At 48.3% G+C, this 25,533-nt stretch overlaps 1 protein-coding gene across 8 annotated transcripts in view; it reads left to right on the plus strand.

The window, feature by feature from the left end:
- The window catches only part of ARHGAP32 (Rho GTPase activating protein 32), a 127,096-nt gene extending 102,031 nt beyond the window's left edge, over positions 1–25,065 (plus strand). For all 8 annotated transcript variants that reach the window (XM_072355023.1, XM_072355026.1, XM_072355025.1 and 5 more), the window contains 12 exons: positions 2,216–2,365; positions 7,958–8,060; positions 9,903–10,047; positions 10,650–10,732; positions 11,548–11,655; positions 12,578–12,723; positions 13,918–14,119; positions 14,811–14,956; positions 15,255–15,329; positions 15,650–16,504; positions 17,163–18,073; positions 18,493–25,065. In XM_072355023.1, coding sequence (XP_072211124.1) covers positions 2,216–2,365; positions 7,958–8,060; positions 9,903–10,047; positions 10,650–10,732; positions 11,548–11,655; positions 12,578–12,723; positions 13,918–14,119; positions 14,811–14,956; positions 15,255–15,329; positions 15,650–16,504; positions 17,163–18,073; positions 18,493–20,793 — 5,225 coding nt within the window. In that variant the 3' untranslated portion in view covers positions 20,794–25,065. The remainder of the gene's footprint in view (positions 1–2,215; positions 2,366–7,957; positions 8,061–9,902; positions 10,048–10,649; positions 10,733–11,547; positions 11,656–12,577; positions 12,724–13,917; positions 14,120–14,810; positions 14,957–15,254; positions 15,330–15,649; positions 16,505–17,162; positions 18,074–18,492) is intronic.
- Positions 25,066–25,533: the final 468 nt, after the last annotated feature.

Consider the following 25,533-nt stretch of genomic DNA (forward strand, 5'->3'; position numbering starts at 1 on the left):
AGCCACAGCACGCCTGGCATGGAGCTCTGCTGCTTTCCCTCCCATGCACAAAGGCTTTGGCCAGCACAGCTGTGGCACTGAAGGGTGTGGTATTTCTTTGCACTCCTCATTGACGTATTCTTGCCAGCAGAACTTTAAAAATAGTCCAACCTCGGGTTATTTTTTGACTATTATTTTTTTTCACAGCCATTCTCACTATGGCAGAGTTTGCCTTTGCTTGCTTGGCCAAACCCGGAGGAAGGTCAGCCCTCTTCCTTCTAAGAGAGCTGCAGGTTCTTGATAAACAACTTGTTTTACAGCGTTTGCTTTTGGGATGGGAAGTAATATGGCTAAATATTGGGATTTTCACGTAGTTTTATTTGCCTTTCTGCCACTAATTCTGTAGCACTGGGAATACAGAGATAGGCTGATGAAGGAGAGTAGGAAAGAGTTAAGCATTTTGTCCAGATCTCCATATCTTGGGGCAGTTTTAGGTCTGTTTCTGGTATAGATCCTCTCCCTGGATCCCATTACTTTGTTGCACTCCCCAGTTTGGGCTGAGCAGGAGCACTGGGTTGGCACATGGGTGCCCTTGCTGCTGCTGGAGCTGTGACAGCGGAGGTTTTGGTGCGGTGTTTTGGAGCAGAAAACATTTCTTCTGCAGAATTCTTGGTAGCAGCCTTAGTGTCAGTGTTTGTACAGCAAGCGGGACTGCTGTGCTAGCTTAATCAAAACAGAAATGAATCAGAAATGTAATCTCTTTGGATATGCATTGCTGGTTCGAGGGTCAAATGATGCCAGAAGAGCTGGAGGTGGGATTGAAAGCGTTTCTCCTTTATTGCTATTGGCCCCAAGACAGCAAACCTGACAGCCTCCTGTGTTCTTGTGATAGCTTTATCCTGATCAGACACCTACGTGCTTTTTTTGTTCCTTTTGATAACCTGTCAGCAAGGAGAGCACTGCTGGAGTTCTCTCACATATTCTCTCCCCACTCCAGAGAAGCCTGACTTCCCTTATCAGTGAATCATTCCAGCCTATGTGTAAGCCCCAGAAGTTGCTTTAGGCTGAGAAACTCTCTCAGGGAGGGCAGTGATTCAGAGAAGGCTGTTTAAGCAGGGAAACATGCAGCTGGGATAGGCATAGCTCAGGTTCCTTCATCTGCCCAGGCACTGCCCGGCTCTGTCATGGATTGCTGCACTGTGTGTTTGCAGGACTCTGCTTAATGGGGCAGAAAACACAACAGTTATTTTAACCTGTGCTGAGAGGCTTAAGGGCAGATTGATTCTGTCTGAAAAGGGTCTCCATTCTGCACAGAGGTGTAAGTGTGTCTCAGTGCCAAGCAAAGCACAGCCCAGCATCAGCCAGGTGTATGCACTGCACTGTGCTGCTGGTTGGAGGTGCTGGCACAGTCATTGCTTCTGCAGCATTGGGACTGGATGTTTGTCTCTATTCTTCTGTTATCTGATGGGTTTGTTTTTCATTAAGTCAATCAAGAACTGTATGCACAGTCTATGGAATGATTCAATGGGTACATGTGTATTTGTCTGACTGGTAGAGGGGTCTGTCCCAGGTCTGCCAGATCTGGTAGCGTTATCACAGCATCCCAATGGTATAACCCTGTATGACTGCACTCAGGTCAGGATGAGACTCCAGTCTCCCTTTGAGCAGGGCTGATTGGAGCTGATAAAGGAGCTGTTACTGCACTGTGATGGGCACAACCAAAATCTGCCCCAGCTTTGTTTGGTGTGCCAGCACAGCCTGCTCGTTTGTTGTGTGTAATTAAAGAACCCCATCAAACCGAAAACATTCCTGTAATTAAAGTCCCCATCATCACAGTTTGTCCTGCTCAGTGCTTCTGTGTTTCATTAAATGATTTGGTTGAACTGCCATGAATGCAGACCTGGGATTTGCTGGAGATTTTGGGATTTCAGATGTATTTTGGTGCTGCCTATCAATGTAGTGCTGCAAGGTGCTACGAGGGACCTGATGCAAAGGCATGTTTTGCAAGCTCAGCCTTGTTCCTTCTGCACAGGTGAACACCAAGGGTTGCCAACCACCAGACCAGGCTGCCCAGAGCCACATCCAGCCTGGTGTTGAATTCCTTCAGGGATGGGACATCCACAGCCTCCTTGTTAATAACGTCCTTATAGTTTTTACGTGCTCCATCGGATGTGTTATGCTTGGCCTTGTCCGATTGAGCCCAATCTAAAATCACTTTCTTCATTTTGTTGTGCAGTGTCAAAGAAACACGGCAAGCTCATCACCTTCCTTCGTTCCTTCATGAAGTCCCGCCCAACCAAACAGAAACTGAAACAGAGGGGGATCCTGAAGGAAAGGGTGTTCGGCTGTGACCTGGGAGAGCATCTGCTCAACTCTGGCCAGGATGGTAAGGAACAGCTCAATGCTGAGTTCTTCCTCTGCTGGGGATGTAAAGATGAAAAGAGGGATCGTATCTAACAAGGGGCAGGTTGGTACCAGTGGAGAAATGTGCAATGATGGCTGAAAGATTAATTGGGGCTAATGCTCATTAGAGGCGACATGAGGTGTCCAAGAGGAAAGTGATACAGCAGTGGCATTATTGTTGCAATAGGAGCCCAGGTGACAGCATCTCACAGAGCTCCGTAGGTGTGCTCTGCATTCAGCTCCCTGATGGGCAAAGCTTTATCTTAGACCCCTTGAATTTTTGAGTTTGGTCTTCACTGAGGCAGAAAATGCATCTCAGGCCGGCGTGACAGAACTTGTGTCTGCACAACTGCAGGACATGATGCCTCTGCTTACTCGAGTTTCTCCCGAGGGGAGGGTGGCTGGGTGTGATAGGACGCATGGAGCAAGCAGGCCGTTATTGCTGTTGCCTTTTCATTTTTGATGAGGATGCAATTTGTCAACTCTTTAATTGTTGTGTAGGCACCTGAGAAGTAACCCTATAAGCAGACATAGGGAGAGAGGTAAGGATGTTAGCAAATGTTTGCAAGAACGGCAGCAGGGATGAGTCGTGCGCCTTAAATTCTCCCTTTATGGCTGGTGACTCATGTTGGGGATTGCAGTGATTATGGGCTGGCAACTGTAACATCCTGGTTTTGGGGTTCAGTTCTATGCGTTGGTTTTTTCTTTAGATCTAGTTTGTAGTTTGTTTACACTTTGGGCCATTTTGTGTTAGTAGTACATGGGCACATTGTTTGCAGTGAAAGCAGCAGAGCCTGCCCTTCTTGTTCCATGTGTGAATGCTGACTGATGGGCCGATGCCTGGAGGTGTAAAACCAGTTTTGATAGGAGGGATTTTTGACTTCTTTGTTGGATTTAGATCTAGCCAAGGCCATGGTGGTGCATCCCTCAAGCATGCTGGCTTATGCAATACATACCCAATGGCCATCACAGCCTGCCTTGGGAGCACCATCTCCATTTAATTTTAGTGCATTACTCATGTGTTGGCTCTTCTGGGCTTTGAGTGCTTCCCCTGCCAGTGAGGCACCACTTGAAAGCAGACCGTGCTCAGCAGGGAGCAGCTCATTCTGCATCATCCTGAGGGACATTCCCAGTGGCTTTTGTGCCCTGGTGCTCGCGCTGCTGCTTTGCTGTGCAGAGCTGCAAGGTGCAGCAAATCCAGTGCAGTCCCCAATGGATGAAGGCTCTGTGTCCCCTGTGGGTAAGCAGCCTTTTTTTTCCCCTGATTTTGTTCTCTCAAAGGAAACCAAACAGAACTGAAATGTAGCCTGACCCCAATTAGACAGATCTGTGCTGGCGGAGGATGTGTTTGCTTAGCGTGGGAGCTGCTTAAATGCTGCATTGCAGCATCCATACCACGTCCTCAGTTGTGCCTCAGAACGTTGGGGAACGTTTCTGTCCCTTCCCTGCAGCTGCACACAGTGCTGTGGTTGGTGTGCACTGTGTGGGCTGCTGATGGCAGCTGGTTGGGTGCTGCACTGAGATACAGAGAGCTCCAAGACCAAAGCTGAGGGATCCCTGTGCAGGGAGTGTGGGATAACAGGCTGGAATCACTTGCACTACAGAGGCTGAGGTGTAAATCCTGGCTGTTCTTTGCCTACACTGAAAAGCTGCTGTTGCCCAACACTGGATGGAAATACCATTTTTCTCTGGGCGGTTGGAGTTGGGTGCAGGCTAACCCTGATGTGCCCTGAATGTGTTACTGGGTGTGTGTTCTCTTTCTGTGGCTGTTATGCTCTTCAGATAAGCTTAACAGCACCTAACTGCATCCTAACTTCCCATTGGTGCCTCTGGGAAGATAATGCACATTTGCTTCTTTGGTGAAGTTCATCATGCCCTCAGGTAGTAAAATAAAACACTGGGTTAGGGCAGGATTCCTCTCGAGGTTACAGCTCACAAACCAGTGTGTGCACCATGTGCTTCCCAACGAACCTGCCTTGCAATGCAGATACTGATGAAACTCTTCTCTTCCTTTAATAGTACCTATGTAGGATGGACCCCGCAGCAGCGACTGTCCCAGTGTGCACACGAGTAGAGAGTATTCCACTTTCTGCAGATGCATTCACAAACCCATTGAGCACCAGTTGATACTTCTAAAGGCCAATAGTCCTGAGCTATTTGGGGCAATTTTCCAACCATAACAGGCACTGTTATTGCTTCACCATCTGCCCTCTCAATTGCTGGAATTCGAGATTACTGGGTATGGGGTTAGCATTACAAAGAGATACGTGGTGTTCCCACAGAGAATTACTTGCTTTGGGGGGAAGTAGTTGCAAAAAGGGTGAACTGGGAAGGCAATACAAGGTCTGGCAGTTAAGAAAAGAGACGATTTCTCAGTCTCCTCCCCTTCACCATGCCCGCAGCTGTGAGGAGAGCCATTCTTTATGCCTGAGTGACCCAGGGGACAGGGGGGAGTTGAAAATTAATTTGCATTTTGAAATGCTGCAGCTGCAGGGAGAACAAACAGGAGAGAAAAGAAATGATTCCCTCCATGCAGGAATTGCTGGGCTCTTACCCCTCACTTTGCTCCTGCTGAGGTGGGTGCTTTGCCCCTCTGTTTGACTGATCTGAATGGAAGGTGCTAGCACACAGTCTGTGTGGGAATATACCTGTAGTGTATTTGTTCCATTTAATGGATATGCATGCAAACAACTGCAGAGAGTTAAGTGGATCCCACCTGGGAGATACATATACCATGCAACAATGCCTATCTTGGATGTCAAAGCAGTAGGAGTAAGCATGTAGCTCAGAGCAGGAATTCCCTAGCACAGATAGACCTGTGATGCTGAGCGTGTGTGCAGGCGATGCCCTGAGTGGAAATACTTGGATATTTCATTGAAGAATTGAGCTGAAAATAGGAGAATGACTGGAGTAAGAGCAACACTATGTCTTGAATATATTCATTGGTATCTTCTTAAACAACCTTGTGTTTGTGCAGTAAGGGAGATGGATGTGTTTGGCTTTACCACTGTGGTTGGGCGGCACTCAGGGCTGTTCATTTGCCGTGCCTGGTGGTTGACAGGTTTTGATTTCCTCCTTGGTTTGCTGTGTGTGGAATTCAGCTGTGCAGCTGCATTTCAACATGCTGTGGTCCATTAACCAGCCAAAGGCCTGGCTTATGTGGCAGCACACCTTATTGCTGTAATAGCATGGAAACAACTCTGTGAGAGGGGAGCTTGATGGGAGGCCTCATTCCTCAGGCTGAACAAATAGTTCTGATTCCAGTAATACACTGGAAAAATAAAGATATAAAAAAGCCTCCCAGAACCCAGGGAGGGAACACTACAAGTGATTATAAAGAGTAAAAAAACAACCCAGCAACAAGAAGATGATAGGAGAGGAAATGTGTCTGATTTCAAGATGAATCAAATTGCTCTTCAGAATGAAAACTGTGTAACTCCTGCCTTCTCTTAATGGGGAAGAATTAAGAATGAATCTCATCCAGCCCTATGGACTTGTGTCAGTCCAGTTACAGGAGTGAGATGATTCCTTCCATCCACACACACATATATGGAACATACATGTATGTAAGTGTGGATCTAACTGAAGGGCTGAGAATTCAAAGGGGAAAGGGTGATTAAACACACTTGTCAGGTGTCATCTTTGTTCAGAAATAAGAAAAATCGAATCCCCATTCCAGCAAAGGGCCTTCAACTGTAATTAAGGCCCTACTTATAATTCAGTCGCTTCTTCAACCATGCAAAATTCCCCCCAAAATATCTGTGGTGCTGGCATGATATATTTAGCTTAAAGAACAGATCGTCCTGGCAACCAGATTAGGAAACGTGTGGAACAAGCCTGCTGGATGTTTTCAGTGTGCATTAATTCTGGCTGTGCCCGGCCCTAACACGATGATGCTGGATGATGCAGTGTGCTGTTGTTCCTGCAGCCCCCTCCTCCCCTCCGTGCTCCCCTGACCTGATTCACGGTATCACAACGGGTCGCTGCTCAGAGGAGCAGGGATGTAAATACCACTCTCACCATGCTGTGTGTTTACACAACTCCATCAAGCCCAAAAGGAGGGACAGAGAAACAGGAGGTCCATGTGGGCTGCCCCTGTGCTGTGTGGTGTCAGCCTCCCTGCTGGGACCTCAGGGCAAGGTGCTGTGCTCATCTCCCATCGTTCCGCATCCATTTATACCTGGGTCACACTTGTCTAATGCTGCAGTGCAATGCGAAGCATATTGTTGCCTTTTTTGGCAGTTGCTGGTATGTGGTGCAACTCCTACCCGATCCGCTTTATGCATTAAAACTTCCTTCTTCAAGAGGTGTGGAATTTTATATGTATATATATTTGCATAAAGATTAAATGTCCTCTAAAAATGTTGCTTGAAACTGTATTCCGGTGTAGGGCCATCTGTTCTGCCTGCCCTGCTCTCAAACTTTCAGCTGATGGCACTGTGGATCCATTCCAGAATGGGGAACACGCACAAGTTCTGCCTGGCTGGGCCTGCATGGGTTCGTTCTGTCATGTTCTCGAGTGTGGAGCAGACGTGCCCATAACCCAGGGTGCTTCTGCTGACCACCATGGAACCACTTACAACAACTCTTCCTTGCCGTGTGTTTGCTGCTTGCCACAAGCCCAGAGAGGAGCAGTGGTGCACAGAGCATCTCCGTTCAGCAGCACTTAGGAGAACTGAGTGGCAGATGGCATTTGCTGCTTGATAGAAGGGGATTTGCCACGTGACCTATTGAGGATCAGACTTAGCATCTAACGTAAGAATAAATCTTGATCTTCATAGGACTTGTGGCACGAAGGTGGTTTGTGCAGGAATCCACACGGAGGTGGGCTTTGCCCTCAGATTTGCTGTTGTTAACAGGAGCTCAGTCCTAATTTTCTCTGTGCTTAGGGAAGTTTTATCTCCCTGTGATAGATAAAATGAGGTGCCCCTCTTCAAACCTACATGGATGGACAGACAGCTCAGGCAGTGGGTGCTGCGTGAGGCTGAAGTCAACTGGAAAGAACCAGTTGGTGAAGTGGCTTAAATATTAACTTGGCACCTAATGATATCTTCTGGGCTTATTTCTTCCATTCTGTTGTACCGTGGTCTATCTGCTGCCTCTGTGAGCGTGGTTTGGTGTGTACTTTGGGGAGGAAATTACCAGTTGTAAACACTGCACTTTCCCTGGTGCAGAAAGCAACATCCACTCAACATTTGCATTTGCTGAAACCAAACTGTAAGTCAGTCCCGTGTTGGTCTGAAAACAAAGGGAGCCTTGAATCCGTTTCATAGCTCTTCTGGACATGAGATCTAACAGCACCGATCTTGTGGGAGCTGTGATGGGACTTGCAGTGTCTCTGGCTTCACCAGATTGTCTTTCTCCGGGCTGATTCATAGATCCTGGCACTTCTTTAAAGCAAAGGACTCACCTCTGTCTCATTTCCTCACCAGTAGTGACATCTCTGGCAGCTTTCTCCTCTAAGGAAGAACCAAGCAGCAACCCAGATGGGCTTAGTGGATGGGATGTGACAAGAGCACAGCCTGAACCACACTTGAATAACAAGCTCAGCTAACCGCTGGCACTTGTTCTTTAGTCCCCCAGGTCCTCAAGAGCTGCACTGAGTTCATTGAGAAGCATGGCATTGTGGATGGGATATACCGCCTGTCCGGCGTCGCATCCAACATCCAGAAACTGCGGTAAGAGTGACACAGCTGTCAGTGGGGTTGGGATGGGACACGTGCCATGTTCTGGGTGTTCAGAGGCCTGTGCTGTGGGGCAGCTCTGTGCAGGCAGTGGGTGCTCAGCAGTGCTGTGCCAGGCTTGTTGCTGTCCTGTAGGAGCATGGGGTGTTCAGACTTGCTGGTGTTCTCCTTCGGGACAGAGCATTGGAAGGCTCCAGGACTGCAGTGTCACTGCTGTCAGATTTCATTCCTGTTTCCTCTTGTTCCCGGAGACCTTTTTGAGTAGCTGATGTTTCTCCTTGCTGCTTCGGGCTCCTGGCATATTAGCAATTAATTAGTGACATGTGATGAAGCACTTGCATAATCCTTGGTGGGCGGCATTGCCGTGTGGGGGATGGCGAAGTGCACCTCATCCCCACTTCAGAGCTGCTCATGTCACCATATCGTGTCCTTTATCCTTTTGTGAGGCTCTGGATTTTTCCTCCCTTTGCTTGCTGTGCTTTCTTCCGTTGTGAAGGGACTTAGAGAACACTGTGGGATGTGACCAATTCCAGGCCCACAGCCCCATAGAGGCAGCAAAGGGGTATTTTTCCTATGGAGGATATCCTTTCTGTACCAGCTATTCCCAAGTTAAATGGACAGGTTTGAGCCAGCACAGCTACTGTACAAAACCTTGTATGGATGGGCTTAGTCTGGTTTCTGGTTCAGCTTAATCCTGTTTTTTCATCACAGCAAGTTCAATTTTAACAACCTGCTTGAGAGGCTTTGCTATGCAGGCTCCAAGGACCCTGCCTGTAGCTGTTGTGCACAGCAATCTACTGAATAAAATGATTGTCCTTGCCTCAGTTCCAACCCTTTAATTCCCCGTTCCAACTTGAGCTGGTCCATCCTTCCTATCGCCACTTTAACCCATTTTTTCCCCCTTTGTTTAGCCACGCTCATTTTCTATTTGGACGCACTCCAAAGGTGCTTTAAAAATGTTTTTTCCTGAAACATTAATTGCATCATTCCCAGGTCTAATAAAGAGAATGAGATGATAACTTCCTTCTCAGTTTTCTGAGACAAAAGGAGTGGGATATGTGGCATAACTTGTAGACACTGTCCCTGTTGTTCATCTAAATCACTAGTGCTTTTTGTAATCAAAATGTGCCTTGATGTGTCTGATAAGCACAGCAATGTCAGGTTGGCATGTTTCCCTCTGCATTCTGGTTTTGGCTGTTTTGGAGATACTGCAAATCTCTCCTGCTAACAAATCTTCCTTTAGGGAAGACTGAATGTAAGTCTTCCCTTATCTGACTCCATGTTCTGCTTCTGCAGGGGTACTTCTTTATAACATGGCATGAGATTTCTTCCTCAGCAAATACTCAAGTGGCAATAGAAGGGCAGGATGAGGCCGGGAATCCACCAGGGCTCAGTTTATTTGTAAAGGTGTAATTGTAATCCTCACCCTGCTGGACCCTCCAGAGCTGGCCTGCTAATTCAAAACTGCAATCTCCATGCACGTACCCTAACAGCAAGCCAGCTCCTGGCCTTCAAAGTAGTTTTTGTTCTGGCCTGCAGGGACTTTTCCTCCAGGCAGCTCTGTGCTCCTGGAAAACATGCTCTGGGGGCTCTGCAAGTGGTTTTAGACCAAGCAGTCAGTTGTAAAGCTAACCGAGAATGCCTTACCATAAAGACAAAGTCTATTTTGGAAACAGCCGGTCTGGCATGGCTCATGTGGTGTTGGTGACTAATTATCTATCTTTTCCTGTACGTCAGGAAGCTCTTGCTTTTCATTTGGCTGTAATTCATATTGGGTTTTATTTATTTTTTCCCCTCTTTTTCAAACCCCTTTGCCTGTTTTTGTGCCCTCCGCAGCCATGAGTTTGACTCCGAGCAGATTCCTGACCTAACCAAGGACAATTATATCCATGACATTCACAGCGTGAGCTCCCTCTGCAAGATGTACTTCAGGGAGCTCCCAAACCCTCTGCTGACCTACCAACTCTATGAGAAGTTCTCAGTAAGTGCAAGGCTGGGCCTCGTGGCACGATCTGTCACATACACATGCATCTGCTCCCCCCCCCTTTTATTTTTTGGTCTTAATTCAGTTTAGGTTTGGGTTATTATAGAGATCCAGAGGGTGTATGTGTAAAACGAGCAGCTCGTGCTTCCCACACACCAGATGCCCACCTGCTGTTAGTATCCTACCCACTTGAACAGTGGGAGATGGGCGCAGTGGTGCCCCAGGACTGAGGTCCTTATTCTCTTGCCCCATTAGGTTTACTCATTGCCGTATCACGCATCACACTGATGCCACTTTGGAGAATTCCTGTTTGGTTTTTTTTCTATGCCCCAACTATTTATAGAACAGGAACGGTACTTGGAGATGGATGCCCACTGCAAGGAGCTGAGCTGCACAGTCAGGCTGTAAACCAGCCCAGCACTTGGATTCCTCTGCCTTTATCACATCAGCTGCATACACCACTATGTTCCCAAGATGCCTCTTGGAAGGCAGAGAGGCTCAAAAAGTCTTCCTCAATGCTAACAAGCAGTGCATTGTCCCCATGGTTCCAGATCCTGCAGCAGGTATTTGTGTCTAAATCCCTTTCTGCCTTATTCCAGGATGCTGTTTCTGCTGCTACAGATGAGGAGAGGTTGGTTAGAATCCACGATGTCATTCAGCAGCTGCCCCCCCCTCACTACAGGTCAGTAGTTCTGCACTGCTGCATTTCAGAGCAACAAATGGTGCCATTCCAGGTTTTGTCTCATGCTGGCTACATTATGCCTGTGTACATTGATGGGAATAATGGCAGCAGTATTTGTGGTATATGATAATTTAGCACTTGTCATTGCAATGTATATTAGTAGGCAATTAGCCAGTGTTAATAACTTCTGCACTGTACAATTAATGTATGCTGATTGGTGTTAATAGTATTGCAATTTGTCTTGACCAATTATAATGTATTGATTGGTATAAATAATATATGCTAATCTCCATATTAATATTTATAACTATCCAACTAAATATAATGAATAACAAACTAGTGATAATGTTTAGTGTTAACTAAATATGATGTATGGTGATTGGTATTAATAATTTACTGTAAGGCACATTAACCATACTTAGCCTATCATAATGCATGGTCATCCATAGTGACCAGTTACAATGGGATGGGGCTGTGTGTGCTGGAAGGGATGGAGTCCCTCTCTCTCTGCCCAGTTTTGCAGTAGCAATTGTGGATAATGCAAAAAGCAGCTTTATTTTCATAGGGACGCAGGTCTGTGAAGTTTAACCTGGAATCTGCTGGGTCTCCCTCGTGCCTAAGTTGTATTCAGATGCACTTAGCTGGTATCTGAGCTGTTAGATCCCCCTCCACCTCCTCGTCTGCTGAATCCAGTCCTGTGGCAGAAAGCGGCTTTTTCCTTTGCCCTGGATGATTCACAAGAGACCCCTCCCCTCCACCCCTATGTAGCTGTTATGATAAGGATGCTGAACATTTGTGCCTCTCTTGTTTTCCAGGACACTGGAATACCTAATGAGACACTTGGCTCGTTTGGCTGATTACTGCACCATCACAAATATGCACGCGAAGAACTTAGCCATCGTTTGGGCTCCAAACCTTTTAAGGTAAACCTGGTTGTTCCCCATTTCAAGGCTTACATCTGTTCTCCAGGAAAAGAAAGCCTCAACAATCTTACCTTATTCTCCATCAAATGTACTCTTCTCCTGTCACATCGCTAGTAATAAGTTACTCAGAGCAAGGGAAAGGCCTGGACTGTTCCCCCCCTGCCCCACCAGCACAGTTTCCAGATGATAATTTCCACTCTCAGTTAAATAGGGCTGCTGTGTCCTTGAGCATCCAGGAAGATTTTGTTCAGTGGCATCACTGATTTCCCACTGTAGGAGTCTCCAGGGTCTGATCTGACAGCTTTTGGCTGCAAAAAAATATAGGACTTAGGGAAATGATCTTGGAGAAATGACTCCTACGGTTTGTTTTCGATGTGCCTGACGGGGTATCCTGAAATTAATGATGTAATTTGAAAATGTGTGCTTTAAAAGAAAGAAAGAATATCACCCCTGGCCTCCATTACATTGATTTCTGCACTGCTTTGTTAGCAGCCTGAGAAGTCTGAGTCATAGCTCCCCCTGTGAGCAGTTAATGAGGGAGAGCTATTTTCTCCTCTCTGGCAATTCACTCCCAGGCACTCTTTTAAAAGATCTCATTTGAGTTTGCTGTTGTGGATACTGGGGTTCTTGCTGAGCAGGACCAGTTGGAGACGTTCCCTGCTAGAGGGAAAGCTGTGGAAAAGCCCATGCTGGGCTTTGTGCAGTGCCACTGCATTAAACTGCTGCCACTCATTGTTTCTGAAAGGAAGTTAAGGGTGAGCTCCTGCTCTGTGTATGCGATACATTTACCTCCATCTGGACCTGTCAGACTCGTCTTTTCCTTTTATGACCAAGTGTTTCTCTTGCCTGTTTTAGCCTAAAACCAAAACCTTGCAACCACTTCTGGCTGGTTGCAGTGGCACTTAATCTGCCTTTCCTTCAGATCAAAGCAGATCGAGTCCGCCTGCTTCAGTGGAACAGCTGCCTTCATGGAGGTGAGGATCCAGTCAGTCGTTGTGGAATTCATCCTGAACCACACAGACGTCCTCTTCAGCTCCAAATTCAGCTCAGTCATACGAGATGGAGCAGGTGAGTGTCTTCCTCCATTAGTTTTACCTTGATCAAAAACAGTAGCAGACACTTAATGGTAAGTCCTCCACAATACTTGAAATGTGCTTTTACTATCAAAGAGACAACAGATATCCAAGGTTGGGTAAGAATATGGCAAACATTACTACCATCACCTTTCTGAGATAGAACCTGAGCCAAATGATCATCCCAGCTTTAGAGTGGAGTGTATAAATTCGCCTAATTGTTTAATGACTCGGGCATTCACATTGTCTGCTTTGACACAAAACTGGGGGCAGAAGGGTCAGGGTATGTCACAGTGTATCAGCTAAGCTCAGGAATACTTTGCTCTAGGAAGGCACTCTGAGCACAGAGTGATAGAAGCAAAAGCCTTCCTTAGCCTGTTTTAAGCCATCCCAAGTTAGTCTAGTTGGAAGACAGCAGGGTGTCTGAAATTTCACCCCTGGTACTCAGGTACAGCTTACAAACACCCAAGGCTGTGCACACGTTACCCGGAAGCTGTGATGTTAAGGGAATAAATAGTAGGAATGGGTCCAACCAGGATGTTGATAGGAGGGGATGATAGACTTCCTTCCTACACCTCTTATCACATGAGAATAACCATGTAAATACTTGCTCTGTAAGCAGTGGCAAACAAGGACAGCTCTTAGAGCAGACTCCTCGTGCTCCCCCCTGCAGCACTGCTCTGCATTGAGAGGCTGAACAGCAGATCCTAGCAGCTGCCATGTGCCTCCAAAAGCAATCACAGGCTGTAAGCAGGCCAAGAGCAAAACACAGCTAGATGTAGTTCTCTGTATCCACCTGCACAATGGTTTGTAGCACCTTCAATTGTGTGCAGCATTTCCTTTTGCTACATCCTGAGAATGCCTAAACCCAAAGTTCATAGGAACAAAACACATTGTCATTACGATGTTTTGCATGGAGATGAAGCTTGATGGAAGTATGGCAATGAAGATTTCTAACCTACTTGCCCCAGTTTTCCAGGTTTTTTTTTTTGTGTGTGTTTAATGCAATAAGCTGATCTCAATTATGACTACGTCCTTCACCATAAACATCCCTAAGTGGTTATTTGGGCATCATCTTCCAGTGGCTAGGATGGCCAAGGCTTAGAAGAATACATCACCTCCCCCAGAACTGTGATGGCTGTGCTGCTGCTTTCTGATCCTGCCTCTTACCTGTGGCTCTCCCTTACAGGACACAGTTCTTTATCACGACCCAAGTCTCTGTTGGTGTCTTCTCCCTCCACAAAGCTGCTCACGCTGGAGGAGGCACAGGCACGGACACAAGGCCAGATCAACTCCCCCATGGTGGCAGACAATAGATACATTGAAGTGGGAGAAGGACCCGCAGCTTTACAAGGGAAATTCCACACGGTCATCGACTTTCCATCAGAGAGGTAGAGTAGATACGTGCTTTCCCAGCATATATCATAATTGCGCAAACACTTACTGAAACTAACTTACATTAATCATGCATAAAGCGTTGTAGACAATTTCCACCCACTTTGGACATTGAGGATTCAACTAACAAGCACGCAGTTGCCCTGTAGGTTTAGTTTAGCCACACAGTGGTGCCATTCCTTCCCTTTTGAGCATGAGATGTATAAAGCCACCTGGTGTCTATCCTTGCCTGCGCTAACAGTACGTGGAAACATTGGGTTTGTCCAGATCTCAGGACCCCATGCCTGAAACAAACTCTGGTTCTCTAAGCAGAGCCATTGGACAGACTTGCGGGCACTACAACTCAAACAAGGCAGTGAGAGGAGGCTGATGATTTGTTAACACAGCAGAAGAGATGCTTCTGAATGCCCTGTGTGGCTGCATGGTTCCTTAGAAAGCAGTTACACCGCCACTGAATTAAAGCCATCCATTAGATGCTGTGCTGTACAGCTGTGGAGCCTTAGCTTACCTGCACTGCATCTTGCTTTGCATAGATTAGAGGAATTTATGCCAGCTGAGCTGTAAGAATGGAAACATCCTCAACTGTTTGAAAGAGACCGAGTTTCTAAGGTCTGTGTCAGCTGAAACCGGGCAGCTCTTCCCTCACCCTGCACAGCTCACACCATTCACTCCATTTTCTCACTCCAGAAAAAGGCCGCCCAACAAGATGAAGAAATCACCTGTTGGCAGTTGGCGTTCCTTCTTCAACCTGGGGAAATCGTCCTCCGTGTCCAAGCGCAAACTGCAGCGCAACCCCAGCGAGCCCTCAGAGATGAAGGTCATAGCCCTGGCAGGTAAGGCTGCAAAGCCAGCTTTCAGAAGACAGCAGCGTAGGATTCGTGCTTTCAGTGTGCTTGGATCTCCTTCTAGCGTTCAAGCCCATGCATGACATCTTTAGTTAACCCATCTTTTCTAAATGGGTCTTGTGTTAACGCAGAATCCAGACCTGTTACAGCACACAGCCTCGTGCCTTCCCTCTGAGTAGCATTCGAAGGACTAGAAGCCTGTTTGCTTCTTGCTGCCACCACTCCATAACCAAATGTCAACCACTTCCATAATCCAGCTTGTCACTGTCTGGTTTTATTTCCCCAGGGGGACGCGGAGACAGCGGGACTCTTCGCTCAGCTAAAAGCGAAGAATCACTTACCTCTCTGCATGCTGTTGATGGTAAGGCAAAACGTGGGTTTAAAAAAAGGTAACATCACTGAGACTGCAGATAAGCAGCAGGGCAGATGCCTGCCACCCCCCAGTAAAAGCTGGACTTGTTAATGAAGCAGCTTATCCATCCCTGTTGAATCGGACCTGATAACTGCTTTAAAAAGAGTTGGAGCAATCTTAATTAACAACAGCTATTGCTAACAACATTGTTTTTCTGTTTAGGGCTCACCAGGTGAGCATCTTGCATGCTAATTGAAAACCACCAAGCCATTGCCTCCTCAGATAGTAAAGGTTTGACACTTAACCCCTATGTATCTACTCATTCCTAGGTGAATCTAACCGGTTTCGACCCAGAAGACCCAGATCCAGTAGTGATGCACTGTCTGCTTCCTTCAATGGAGAGCTCTTAGGAAGCATGAATCGCTGCAATTCTTATGACAACCTTCCACATGACAACAGCGATGGGGATAAGGAGCTCATCCACGTTCCTGCCCTCATTTCTCCTCGCTCTTCTGAAGATGTTGATCTGAGCCCACCAGATATTGGAGTTGCTAGCTTGGATTTTGACCCAATGTCTTTCCAGTGCAGCCCACCCCAAACAGAGTCTGAGTGTCCAGACAGCAGCACCTCCATGCTGGAGTCAATTGGCATAAGTAAGGAGAAGTCGAGCCTCTTGAAGAAGGACTTGGAATCAGGCAGCCAGTCCCAGACGCCGGGCAGTGCCACGAGCTCTGAGCCAGTCTCTCCATTCCAAGAGAAGATGAGTCCCTTCTTTACTCTGGACCTGAGCCCAACTGAAGAGAAGACCTTCAATCCCAGTGACACCTCGCCCCAGATGGGGAAAAAGCCCATCAAATCTCCCCCGCTGACCACATCAGAACCTGTCTCCTTTGCACTGCCCAGCTGCACATCAGAATCAATTGGAGGAATGCTCATCTCAACCAGAAACTCCTCCACTTCCAACTGGAGTGAAGATATTGGTATCACTGAAATCACAAACAGGTTCCCAACCCAGATGTCCTTGCCTCTGAAAGAAATTGAAAGAGCAACAGAGGAGGAATCCCATCAAGAGCTAAAGCATGCCCAGATAGTGGCTGCTGGCAAACCAGAGTTGCCAGAAGAAGGGGAGAGACCAATGTCAAGCAGTCAGAATAAGACTGTCCCCAGTGGACACGCACAGCCAGGTACAGTGCATTTTCCTCCATTCTTTCTTTAAGTTCCAAAGGGGACCTGCTCTCAAAAAAGTCCGTCTCTGCGTGCCTTTTAGGAGAGGGGATTGCCCGTCAGTTCTGATCACAAGTGTTCTTGCAGGGCTGTGCAAATCGGTACGGTCTTAACCTCTGTCTTCTTCCTACATCACACAGATCTCGGATATTTTTCCATAATGCTTTCTATACTGCTTTCTTTCCCCCATCGTGTTGTACACGAAAATCTATAGCATGTACTTCTAAAACATTTCGGCTGATAGATCATCTAAGACTTTTCTTTTCTTAAGTTAAAGATCTGCCAACACTCGAAGAAGGGATCCTTTTTGCCCAGAAACTTATGATCAAAATTGTGTAAGGGTATCTCCTTCTCTTCTACCTTCTTCCTACCTCTCTAGAAATGCAAGAGGAGCCTTTAGACAATCTCTTGTGTTTTTCCCTGTTTGTGATGAACTGCTATGCTATTGAGCAGCATTTGTATGTAAGACAGAAGATACGGTATTTCGCATCAGAAGGAATTACTGCTGTGAAAATGTGGAAAGCACCTATTTTTTTCTTAGGGTAGTCATTAAGGTTAGGTCACACTCCTTATTGGGTAACATAAAATCACTCTCTCTTTCGATTTTCCCCCTATTAGGAGCAGTTGCCCTCGACTCCCCCCAGGATCCTGTTCCTGTCAGTTCTGTGTCTCTTATCCCTCCTCCTCCTCCGAAAAACGCAGCGCGCATGCTAGCCCTAGCGTTAGCTGAGTCTGCACAGCAAGCATCTGCTCAGTCTCAGAAAAAGCCAGGAGATGCCCATTCTGAAAGCACCAGTTATGGAGAAACTGAAGCTGCTACAGCTCTGGAAAAGCTCCATCTCTCTGCTGGAGCTCCAGACAAGCTTCACCTGTATACTGATCTGCCTGAGAGCCAACTTCACTTCCAGACTAGTGCACCAATTGAGCAGGATTTTCAAGCTAGCACCACAGCTCGGGAGCAGAACCACCCTCCAGGTGCACCTGGAAGTCAGGACCCCCAGCCTCTTCACACCAGCGTGCCTGGGGACATGCCTGCTAGAAGAGATGCAGAGCAAGAGCAGCCCAGCTACCTTGCTGGTCAACTGGAGAACAAAGAACAGCTCCCAGCTGAGGACTGGGAGCAGACACGGCAGCACGCTCCAGGGGCACTACCCGATTGGGAGCCACCTGCACCTGACTTGCCTATGGATAAGCCCCATGTTCGTGCATGCACGTCTGGGGACAAGCAGCTCACTTCGACCTGTGCAGCTGATGACAAACTTGAGACTCCTGTAGCTGCTGGGGAGAAAAGCACCCCAGTCCCAGTGCCATACCTGACAACCATCCAGGCAGCAGCAGCTGAGCCTAACCGTGCACCAACATGTCAGCATGCAGCTGGTCCTGCCATAATTCAGGCAGATGTCACTGGCACCGCTGCTCAGCGCACACCCACAAGCAGCCAGCCCACCCCACCGCAGAGGCAGGATCACCAGTCTGCAGTGGGACAAGTGCCAGCGGCCTCTGCAAAAGCATCCAGCAATTCCAGTCAGGTACGTGAACGTGCCCCTTGCTCAGCCTCGCACGTGTTGGCGAGTGCAACATCTGTGCACAGCTCCAGTGTAATTATAGGGGACTGAGGTCAGGGAGAGTTGCTCCCAGTCAGTCTTGCTTCTGGAAGAGGCAGGAGGCTCCTTGCAGGGAATTGTGAGTGTATGGCAGAGGCACGGCCTAACATGAACGCAGCACAGAATTGCCTAGGTGAACACAAGGGAACACCCCAAATGTAGTTGCTCTCATAAGTTTTACAGGGGAAAGAAGTATTCGCTGGGGTTACTGATCCAGTGAATGGCATTTCCAAGGTGCTCAGAAGGAAGTAACTGACACTATCCTCTTCCAACAGCCTTTAGCATAAAGCAGCTCAGATTCCCAGTGAGGGAACTGCCTCTAACTTCCAGTCTCTTCCCAACAGGTTTGGGGTGCATCTGCACCTGAAAAACCACCCGAGCCTGCTCCTGGTTTTGCTACAGAAAGTACATCCAGCACCCACCGCTCCTCCTCTGTGCCCAGCAGCCACCAGAGCCGCTTGGAAAAGCCACGGGAGAGCACGAGGGCTCCCCTGCTGCACCTGCGCTCCGAGTCGGTCCCTGCTCACTCCTCCTATGGCTTCACTCCACCTGTCCCACCCGTGAGAACACTGGAGAGCAAAATAGCTGCCGCCATGCACTCCAACAACACTGATGCGATCAACAACTCCAACTATCACGCCTTCCTGGCTTCCTCCATGCTGGCCTCCTCCGTAGAGGAAGTCCTGCTGCCTCCACCAGCACCTCCACCACCACCGCTGCCACCACCACCCCTCGCTCCACCACCGCCACCACCGCCACCCCCCAAGCACGCCTCCCTGCAGTCCGTCTATGTGCCGCACCCCAAACCCGAGGGCATCCTTGAGCCCTCCGGGCCAGATGTCTACCTGCATCACAAGCCAACCTCCATCCACCAGTACAGACCTGAGAGTGTTCCTCCTCACATGACCTACCACAGCAAGCCAGACCAGCACCCAGCCTACCCTCCTCGATCGGAGACGCCCACTTCTGCTGGCACTCGCTACAACACCTACACAAACCAAGGGAGGAGCGCCTCTGCTGTCTACTCCAAACCGCGCAGCAGGATGGAGTTTGTGTCCTCCGTGAGCCCCACAGGTCTGCGGAACGCCGCCTATGCCGAGGACCCTCCACCCTACCCCACCATCCGAAGGGTTCAGTCGCTGCACGTTCCCACTCCGGCCGCCTCTGCCATCCGCTCCGTCCCCATTTCACGCACTGAGGTGCCTCCAGACGATGAGCCACTCTTCTGCCCGCGGCCCCTCTACCAGTTCAAGCCATATCAGCCTCACTCCGACTACCACGTCACTCAGCTGCAGCCTTACTTTGAGAACGGGAGGGTGCATTACCGCTACAGTCCTTACTCCAGCTCCTCTGGATCCTCTTATTACACCTCCACTGATGGGAACTTCTATGACCTGGACCCCTACAGCACCATGCGGGTCAGGCCTTTCCACCCGCTGCACAGCCGTGACTTCACATCCTACGAGGCACGGCTTCACAGCAAGGGGCTTTACCGCCACCCCAGCCTGTCTGCATACCCACGGGGCAGCCTTATCGGCCACCTGGCAGGCAAGGAGCACAGCTTCATCAGCAGGGACGTGCCTCCTGCCCCAGACATCAAGCACATGTACATGTCGTGGGACCTGGAGGACATGGAGAAGTACCGCATGCAGTCTATTCGCAGAGAGAGCCGCACGCGGCAGAAAGTGAAAGGGCCACTGATGTCCCAGTATGACAACGTGACCCCACTGCTGCCGGAGGACCCGGGAGGGCCTGATATCATTCACTTGCGCAGCAAGTCAGACCCTGGGAAGAGCGGGCTGCTCACTGTGGCAGAAGGGAAGGAGGGCAAGTACCCGGCCAAAGCAGCTACACCCGATGGGGATGAACGTTACTACATGCAGCACCCTGAGCCAGAGCTGGACAGAGCCCACTACCACGGCGCCTATGGGAATGGGCAGCCAGAGAAGCCATCCCTTCCCCAGAAACAGAGCAGCATCCGCAGCAGGAAGGTACACGAGCCGACCTGCAGCGCCAGCGACCACCGGCCACACCTGCAGCAGGAACCGAGCCACAGGCAGCCTTCCGAACCCAAAAACGGACCCCCTTATCCTGACTACAGGCCCAAAGGCCCCGAGCCCACTGAGACCATGGGTTACCAGCACTTGGGAAGGAAGTACTTCCTAGCAAACCAGGATACCCTGAGACTAAACCACAAAGAAGTGAGGCTGGCGGATGACAGGCCAGATTTGGAAAGGTCCCGAGCCAGGCCCAGCACGTCCATTGAGAAACACTCCAGAGATGGCTACAAGGAAGAGGAGCACACCGCCTCACCCATGGCACCACCGCCTTCACCTGAACGGAGCCACAGCCTCAGGGTGCAGCACCGCGAGTCCGTGGAGAAGGACCCTGCCCTCTTCTACCCATTCCAAACCCTTGGGAAACGCCAAAGCACTATGACTGTGATGTCCCAGTATGATAACGTGGAAGATTACCATACCATGCCTCAGCACCAAAGAGGGGGCTATGCTGGAGAAGGGGGGTGCGTGCCCCCTGCTTTTACCCATGTGCACAGTAGAATTTACGCTACAGCCCTCGGCCAGGGGGCCTTCCTTCCAACAGAGCTATGTTTGCAAAGGCCTGAGACAGAGGTCCACGTTGAGTGAGCACACGGAGGTAAAAGAAATAATGGAAATAATTGAAATAATAGAGTTTTAAACAGCCTCTGCTGGACAGTGGACTGTTTTATTTTTTCAACGATGGAAAAATAAAAAGTAAAAATTCCTGCCCCAATGAACAGAGCAAACCCATCTTCAGCCCCACCCCTCCCAGCCCACCACTCACTGTTTTTATGTAGTAGAGATGGAGCTTTTTCCATGTCATTTGAAACAACTGGAACGACAGGGCAGGCTGTTGGTGCACAGATATTGCCAGAAAGGACAGGCAGAGCTGAAAGAGATGCTGCTGGGGTAGAGGAAAGGAAGCTTTTCCTTCCCTGGGTTTAACACTGGCAGTTACCAGCACTTCCTCACCATGCCTCCATAGTCCCGTGCATGACAGACTGTGCATGCTGCTGTTTTTGTGAGCCCCGCGTGTTGCCTTTCCCACTGTTAGCTCCCAAGAATGGGTCTCCGTCACGTGCAGGAACTGCTTCTACCCTCTCTGAGGTTATGCTGGAAGAGCGGGTGGGAAGCTGCAGGAGCAGAGGGAGACCTCCTGAGCACTTTCTTCTTGATCAATGCCAAGGTCAAGCCTCTCCTTTAGAGATTATTGCTTAGGCATAGCAGGTCCGCTTCTACTGCTTTGAAGTGGGTGTGAGCCTGTTTTGACTTCAGCCTGTGGAATGGGCTCTGAAGCAAATCCAGAACACAGCACACTTTTGAAATTGCTTAACAAGTTGCTTCCGACTACATGAAATCAGATTAAAGTTTCTCTAGCCTAAGCAGAGGCCAGCTGTAGAAGCCAAGTAGATCACAAGTCTACATTTCTTGTACCAAAAGCCAACACCAAAAACAACAACGCAGACTCACTCGGGAGCAGCAAACCCATTTCATGCCAACCCCTCTTTATGCTGCTGGGCTAGCTACAGTGCAGGTGATGTAATCCCACATTGTGGCTAACCTGTATCCTCTCCCTACAGAAATAATATTTCTATAGCATTATGTCCAGCTTGTAAATTGGGAGCACAGTTACTAGCTGGCAATGAGTGTGCAAGTGCTGAGTTACCTGCACAGCCAGGTATTTGGCCCAGACCACATCCTGCAGCTCTTAGATCAGGGAGTGCTCCCATTGACCTTAAGCTGAAGGCTGCAGGACGCAGCTTGCTGTAACCTTTCAGTTCTGTGTTGGCAAAGGGATCCCTGTGAAGTCGTGGCACATGCAGAGTAGTTATGTGCTGTCTGTGCGCTGTGAAATAATATTCCCTCCTGTATACAAGTGTAGATGATACCAGTATTCAGTTAAAAGTAGGGACAGAAGGCCAGTGCACTCTGTAATACACTAATACCATTGTCCTAGGTATTTACAAGCTTTCTGTACTGTAAGAGAAGCCAGGCACCCACCCTACGCAGCCTCCCAGGCTTCCCAGGACTAACTACAACCCCACCTTACAAAGCACATCCATTTCATTAGACAGGGCTTGCAAGCAATACTTGAGACTTAGGATTTTTAAACGCTCACTGATAAATACCAATTCCTGTTCTGTGTGGCTGAAGAACTTCTGTACCCATTTTGAATCTCTGACATCTCATTAAAAAGCTGCAGGTCCTGCACATGGGACACAGCTGTGAAAGTTAAAGGGAGCTTACATCAGTTGTGTTGGATATATATATATATATTTTTTAAGCAGAAGTTTCGTGGCTATTTTGAATCATAAAGATCTGCTTCTGGTAGCTGATCTGTCTTCAGCTGTTTACTTCTTTTGGTCTTGTAGCCTTGTCTGGGGCTGTTTCACTAACAGCACCTTATTGTGCAAAGCTGTTGTTTTAAGCGTTCTGTCTGGAAGAGATGTTTTGTGTTCCAGGAATGAATCTGGAAATCAGAAATAAGACTTGAGAGCCAGATTACCAGTAGTGACTGGGTAGTAGGGTTCATTTCCTCATGGGGGGGAATGCTATTTGTAATGTTTGCTTTTAAGGAGGTGTTAATGAGCCACACTGTGGGTCATTCCCATCCCTCAGTGCAAGGGCTGGGGGTCCGGGTAGAGCACCCCTGGGTTCTGTTAGGACAAGAGGCAATCCTGCAGTGCTGAGCACAGACTCCCATGGCTGCCAAGGTCTCCATCTGAACAAGGGACAATGCTTTTGGTTTGGGCTATTTGGGATTCAGGTAATGAGAGCTGGAGGTTAAACTTCTCTCTCTGTGAAAGCCTTAACTCCCCTCCTGCCCCCAGCACCTAACTTCCATTTTGGCCTTATCTAATCAGGACTATCCTTCTGCTACAAGGGGGCTGAAATCAGCTCCCACCAATTCTAAATGCCTCTGGATTTTCCTGTACAAAGCCACTGTCTCCCTGTAGATACCAAGTGCCATCCCTGGACAACTGTTCCCCACAGTGCTCCTACCCCCCAAGCCTGCCATCTCCAGCTCCCTGCACTGTACCAGGTGCTGAGCATCCCATTGGGAATTAAAGCTTTCAGCACCTTCCAAACGAGCTCCTAGCAGTGCACATCTGTATGCCAAGATGGGTGCTACAAACAGCCTTCCCTCAAGAGAAGAACGTCTCTATTGAAAGAAAGGCACACAGCAGAAAACTACCCCCAGCATTCTCCCATCCTTGCCCAGCCACATCAGCACATAGTCAGGGCTGTGCACTCCCAGAGAACAGCCTAACAGCAGCGCAGGGCCACAACTGAACAACAGGAGGTTAAGTCGCAGCATCTCCCAGACAGAAATACAGACGAGCAGTTCTCTTTTGGTTTGGAAAAGCATTCAGCAGTCATCCCCACACCCACCCCACACAAAGCCATATAGCCAACTATGCAGTTCTGCTCTTGCACTGTGCTGATGGTCCTAAGAAAGTTTATCCGTGCCCATTAATTAATTTGCAGTAAGGCAGTCAAGATAGCTTTCCAAAGTCATAGCTGATATGAAAAAACAGGGCGTTGTTCATCACAGCAAGGAGAGGAGCTTACACCAGATATCCCAGGAAGGTAAGTTGGCAGTGCAGTTCTCAGCATCCTAGCAGAGAATAGGGAGAGAGAGCAAGGGGATGGCAAGGCAAACAAAGAGCAATCCATTGCAAGGCCAGTTCTGCTTAGATTAAGTAATTTACTGCCTAACCTCATCTCCAGCCAAGATGACAAGCAGCTCTGATGTCAAATAATTCCCCTATACAAGCCATCTGCATCTTAAATCACCACTTCTTAAGTTCTCAGCTGAGTTCTCCCTCATGCAATGCAAGAGTCAGGGCCCAACAGCACTCTCCAGCTCTGGATTTCCACCTCCACATTGGAGCAGTGAGTGACCCACAGGAGACCTGTGAGCAATGAGGACCCAGCCCCTAGAAAGTCATTTCTGATTTTCAGAAGAGGTTTATCAGGTGAAATCCACATGCAGAAGTGACAGAACGTCCACAACTTTGTGCCTGCGTCTTTCCAGAGATCCTCATTTTGCACTCATCATTTCAAAGGGGTTGGTAAGGATTGTTTAAATGGCTACTTAAAACCAAAACCAACCTGAAAACACACATGGTTCCTCTTTAACCCCAGAAGGGAACAGAACCTCATGTGCACTCTGCCATTCAGCACTGCATGGCCAGGGCATTGACTGAAGCGATGTGTGATGTGTTAGGAAATCCAGATGAGAAATTGTTTCAGTTTCTTTTGTTACAGGGGCTTAGGCATGCAACTCTTCCCAAAACCTCGTGCTACAGAAACCCAGTAATGAAGGCATGGTCTGGTGTAAGCAGCCATCCAGCAGAATACCTTCATGTGCAGTCTTGCCTCGTCCAGTCTGTGGGGGTGGCAGGGGGGGGGGATGGGGGGGGGGAGGACAGGGTTGTTTTGCTGTTCATTTTCCTGCTGTAAAAGACTTGGTTTTTCTTTCCCTGAGCCGCATGAGAGAAACGTCCCAGAAAGTCTTGGGTTACCTTTGGAGTTCCCTTCACTCTAATTTATATAGTGTCTTTTTTTTTTTTTTTTTTTTTTTTTCTTTTTTTTTGTGAACTGGTGTACAATGTATATGCTGACAAGCTCATGTATTTTTATGTAAATATTTTTTGTGGTTTCCCCACTGCCCTCCTCTGTAAATATTTAGAATTCTCATATTCTTCTCACCTTGTATGATGCAGATGTGGTTTTGTTTCTGTTTTTTATTTGTACTGTAATGCAACAATCCAGACTGAGGTGTCTTGTGGTATTAAGCAAAAGCAACAGTCCCACTGAGCTCACACTCAGATGTACAACTTGACAGCATTAATCAAGCCAGGTTAAAAACTATTCCTGTGTACGTGTGTGTTTGTGCCTCTGCCTCATTAATTAAGAGTAAAAAGCCTGGAAAGCCATTTCGTGGCCACAGCAGGGATCTCTAAAGCCAAGGGACAAGGTGACTTTGTGCTCATATGCCAATACCCCTCTAACTGCTGCTTATCTGCCCAGTCAGACTACAGCCCTGACTGCTGCGTAGCAAACAATAAACCAGCCTGGGCATTTTTAGGCTGCCATCCTTCTCACCCAGCACGACAGGGCAGCAGAAATAGCTCTGCACAGAAGGCATAGGGCAGGGAGGTGGGGATGGACAGATGGCAGCAGCACTGTGGTCTTCACGCCTGGCCGGGGGCATTCTGGCACTGCAGGCGTATTGCTCACTGTTAGTTAACAGCAAAAGGTGTTGGGAGGACTTTCAGCAGGTCCTCTCTGTGCACCTGTAATGACTGGGAGTCGTGGTGGGACAATAGCAAGGCTACT

Source organism: Excalfactoria chinensis, chromosome 21, assembly GCF_039878825.1.
Source record: "Excalfactoria chinensis isolate bCotChi1 chromosome 21, bCotChi1.hap2, whole genome shotgun sequence".
Lineage (NCBI taxonomy): Eukaryota > Metazoa > Chordata > Aves > Galliformes > Phasianidae > Excalfactoria > Excalfactoria chinensis.